At 49.1% G+C, this 4,641-nt stretch overlaps 1 protein-coding gene across 1 annotated transcript; it reads right to left on the bottom strand.

Moving 5' to 3' along the window:
* Nucleotides 1–1,147: 1,147 nt before the first annotated feature.
* Nucleotides 1,148–4,195, bottom strand: MAP10 (microtubule associated protein 10). Its single transcript, XM_059468932.1, has one exon. It carries the CDS (start codon nucleotides 4,190–4,192, stop codon nucleotides 1,796–1,798), a length of 2,397 nt encoding a protein of 798 aa, XP_059324915.1. The 5' UTR covers nucleotides 4,193–4,195; the 3' UTR covers nucleotides 1,148–1,795.
* Between the last annotated feature and the right edge of the window lie 446 nt (nucleotides 4,196–4,641).

Here is a 4,641-nt window from a genome sequence, read left to right as displayed (position 1 = left end):
AGACTAAACTTTTACTTTTGAAATAAAATTTTCTTAAATAATGTCCTTCAAATTGTTCACTTGTAGCATTAGCAACTCATTTAAATAGCCACGTTGTAGAAATGGTTGGTCAGCATTGTATTTTAATGACAGTTTTGCTCATGAGACGTGCAAGACATTACTCCATCAATAAAATCAGACTAACTGCCATGTATAAATGACAGTTGGAATCCATGTTTATCAAAGAAGTCCATGGCATTGCAAGAAAAAGGGGAAAAAAAATTTGTTCTAAATTTGTAGCTGATGAAAGAAACCCTAAATAAGATTTAGGAATTCCTTTGGCCAGAGATTCCTTTGGTGTATATATAGGTAATTTCAGCTGCTTACCTTTAGATTAAAAATATTACTAGTGGTTTTTAGGAAGTCAACACTAGATACTCCAATAATCCTCACAGATGTTCATGCTTTAAATAGGAGAGGTGCTGTCATTCCTACAAAATAAACACATAGTAGGAGGGAAAGGAAAAAGCTCCTCCAAGATGTTAGAGTGTAAACACTGGCCCTTGTAGTAAAGTACATGGAAAATTACAGTGAGAAATGAAAAAGTTGTGTAAAGTTCAGAGTTGTGCAAGTCAGATTGTAAATTATAAAGAAAAGGGGAGTGGATAAATCTGTCATTTAATCCTGAGGAAACTGTCCTAATTGAGGAGATAGTTAGCAATGTAAAGCTGACATAGGAGATGAAATACTCAAAGAGGGGGAAAGAGGGGTACATGAGACTAAAAACTAAGGCAGGAATTCAAGTCAAAAAGCACCTCTAAAATTTAGGATCAGCACATGGACTCTAGAAAAACCTCTGTAGTTAAACAGAAGACATTAAGTTCAATGATCAAACTGGAAGCCATAAAAAGCAAACTCGAAATCAAAAGCAGACATCAGTTCAACTATTTTAATGGCAAAGGAGACATGGCAAATTTCTCATTACCTCACATCTTTACATCATGACATAATATGCTCATTTGTTCCAAGTTTCTGGACTGTGGGTGCTGACCCCACCTCTTTCCCTAGAGTCAGAGAATGCAATCAGGGAGTTGTGAAGCATTGAAGATTTACTATGCTCTTCCCTACTCCTTGCATACCCTTAGTCTTCAAGGTCAAGTAACTTCCATCCACCTCCTAAAGCTTGCCCAGATTACACAGATTTACTACCACCAATAATTCTTACACTATTCAATAATAAATTGTGAAAATCTGACTTAAATGAAACTTCAACCTAAGAAACTCTAAAAGGACTCATCCAGTTCTGGTTACTGTATTTAGTGATGGAGAAGGGAAACAAACACATCATTATACTGACTAGCTGATAAAATTCTGTGATGCTACTAGCTGTGACTGTATGTTCTAAGTAACTAATTCTAATGAAAAGGAAGCTTGGAAATTTTCAAGAGGAATAAAACATTCTGTTTGGTTAGGAATGAATTTTGTACTTGGCTGTTCTGGTATGATGATATTACATCTACCCTGGACTACTTTTGTTGGTACTGGCTGCTTTTGCTGCTTCTGTCTCAATTTCTGCTCTGACAGTAAGTTATGCTTCATGTGCTCTTTGGATTACTTTTGTGTTAAGATACTGACACTGAAGTCAGGCTATAGACACCATTTGTTAGAGATTCAAATAGTAATTTATTTTAAAAATCTTGTAACTAAATTCACTGATGTAATAAGTGTACATGATAAAAAATTTAGTTTAACTAAATGTAACAGGATTTACAAAGTTCAAATATTGTATCTTAATCCAGACAGTGAAAACTTATAATTACATTGTGTATCCTGGGAGTTTGTTTATTACAAGTTCACTGATGTCTTTGTACTGATTAGGGCCATGTAGTTTTTCCAGAAAATCATCTTCTTTGTCTGACCTACTGTTTTCCAGAACACTAAGTTCAAGATCAGACATGTTAGATGGCAAGTAAAAGCTAACTTGAGTTACTGACTGCTTTTGTCCTGTAGAGGTCTGCCCTTTTCCTGTATTCAGATCAGTATCAGATTTAACTTGTTTGCTTCTCGGTGAAGATATTTCTTTAATATGTTGATCACCCCTGTTCTCTTCCTTACTCATCTGTTGGGCTTTCTGCTCTTCATCTTCTAATGATGATGCCTCCATCTCAGCAAGGTTAAGTGAATCAGCAGATTCAGCACTAGTTCCCATGCTGGTTTTAAAGTTACAGTTTCTCCTCAAAGACTGGACTGGAGATGAAGCTGAAGGAACTGGCACAAGATCTGAAGTACTTTGAGCTCTTTGACTTGTCTTTGAAATTCTGGACCTGCTGGATTCTGGCTTTGTATCTGACCTATCTTGCTTTGGTCTTTCAAGCCACAGAGGTTCAGGACTGCTGTCACAAACTTTCGAGTCTCTGCCTGTACTCTCAGCATTGGTGAAATCTTCTGAACAATCTGTGTTCTCTGGACTAGCAACAAAGTCATCAGAGTATATGAATTCAGAGTTGTTTTCAACACTCCTGCTGGAGCTTAGTTTATGACCACTTATAACAGATACATCATCATGCTCCATGGTTTTATGATGGATTAAGTTTATTGTGTCATTGTAACTTCCTTTTGCATTAGTGTCTGATGGGAATGCTGCTGCGAGTTGAGCTTTTGCATACTTTTCCTCATGAGCAGATTTTAACAGAGTTTCCTCTGGTAAGGGGGCTGTAATTATTGAATTGTTCCTGGATAGACTTGCAATAGACTGTTTTTGCAGGCCAGGGGATTTATCTCCTGTCACAGAAATTGACTCTGAGAGAGCACTGTTTTCTAATGAAGTCTGAACAATTTTATCCAACTGATTATTCCGCTTTGAACTGCCTCCTGTGCTACAACGCCTGCAAGACACCACATGCTGTTCTTCAGTATTTCTGACCAGTTTTCTCTTGGGTAAGGGGCTTCTCCCATTCAGCATCTCCATTTGCTTTTTTCTGTACTGCTCCCTCCTTTCATGAATTATCAGCTTATCTGGGTTGGTCTTCTGTAGCCGTAGCCTCAGTGTATTTGTCAGCCCATACAACAATTTCTTTCTGGGAGGTCTGTTCTCCTTAGCTTTGCAGCTCCTTTCACAGGCTGGCTGTTCCTCAGGCACAGCTTTCTTGGGTCGTCTCCCAACCCCAGAAGACTCTGGGGAGATGGCCTTTTGACTGCCTTGTTTAAATGGAGGGCTCGAGACTTCACTGCTCCTGCCAGGCCCCACAGGTGTCTCTGCAGGCCTCAGGGCAGCAGAGTGACTGGGAGGCTGTGAGGCCGTGTCCCCACTCCCTGGGGCCTGGTAGAGCCAGGCAAGATGGGGATGGAGACCAGGAGCAGGCACAGCGCTGCGGGTGAGCACCGACAGCTCTGCCAGCAAGGCACTGAGCAGTGGCAGCTGCACCGGGGCGTGCTGGGGCTCTCGAGGGCTGGCGGGGTGCAGCAGCGAGGGCCCAGCACTGGGACGCGGTGGGCTGTGGCCCTTGTCCTTCTCCTGCGGTCTCTGCGGCTCGACATCCTTCCATTGCCCTACTGCTGCTGGCGGCCGCTGAGGTTCAGCCGGCTCACGGCTGTAATAGAGCAGCGGAGGGCAAAAGATGTTGCCTTCCAGCTGCTCACCCTCCTCCTCCTCTTCCTCCTCCTTCTCCTCGTCTCGCGGTTCCGGGGTGGCGGCAGGCGGTGTGGCAGGGCGAGGGCTGGCGGGACGCGCCCCACCGGCCTCCAGGCTGCTGAGGCGGTAGCGCAGGAGCAGCTCCCCGACGGGCCGGCCCGCGCTGTCCCGCAGCGCGAAGCGGCCGCGGCGGCCGCAGGAGGAGGGCGCCCCGGGCCGCTGCAGCAGCTCGGCGGCGGGGGCCAAGGACACGGCGCAGCTGCCCAGGAGGCGGGGCGGTCCTGGGGCGAGCCCGGCGGGCAGAGCCAGGAGCAGGGCGCGGAGCGGGCGGCGGCGGAGCGCGGCGAAAAGCGCGTCCGGCCGCCAGCGGAACAGGCAGCGCTTGCCGCGGCCGAAGGGGAAGGGCTGCCCCGGCCGCAGAGGCGGCGCGGCGGCGGCGGGGCGCAGCACGAGGGTGGGGAAGTCCAAGAGGCGCAGGGCCACGGCCGGGTGTTCCGCGGGCCCCGGGAGCTCCACGGGCCCCGGGGGCTCCGCCACCCGCAGCGCCTCCACCAGCAGCTCCAGCGCGAACAGCCGCTCCATGCCGCCCGCGGGCCCCGCTCTCGCGAGAGGCCCGGGTGTGTGCGGGGTGCAGGCGAGGCCGGCCGCTCTCTCGCGAGAGTCGCGTCCCAGCCCTGCTGCCTGTGCGGCGCAGCCCGGGGGCCGCGGGCTCCCAGCCGGGAGGGAAGTCGGGCCTGGGGCCCGCAGCGCTGCTCGGCCCCGCGTCCCACCGGCAGGGGTGTGTGCCTCCAGCGGCTCCAGTGTGCCTCCTGCCAACATGCTGGCCGCCCGCCCTGGTGGCTGGGTGGGGGCAGCACGCGCAGCCCACGGAAACAGGCGCTCTCCGGCGTCTGGGCACAAGCGCCTGGTGTGTGGTGGCGGCAGCCGTCGAGGTCCTGCCCTCGGCTCTGAACACCCTGGTCGTGTGATCCCCACTGGAGTTCTCAAGAAACAAGGAGCGGGGTGGGATAGGCTCTGTGCACCATCAGGCA

Source organism: Ammospiza nelsoni, chromosome 3 (genome assembly GCF_027579445.1).
Source record: "Ammospiza nelsoni isolate bAmmNel1 chromosome 3, bAmmNel1.pri, whole genome shotgun sequence".
Taxonomy (NCBI): Eukaryota; Metazoa; Chordata; class Aves; order Passeriformes; family Passerellidae; genus Ammospiza; species Ammospiza nelsoni.
This window is presented reverse-complemented; position numbering and strand designations above follow the sequence as displayed.

What these genes read in the sequence shown, in the direction of transcription:
- MAP10 (XM_059468932.1), bottom strand. Translation starts at nt 4,192, where the DNA reads ATGGAGCGGCTGTTCGCGCTGGAGCTGCTGGTGGAGGCGCTGCGGGTG.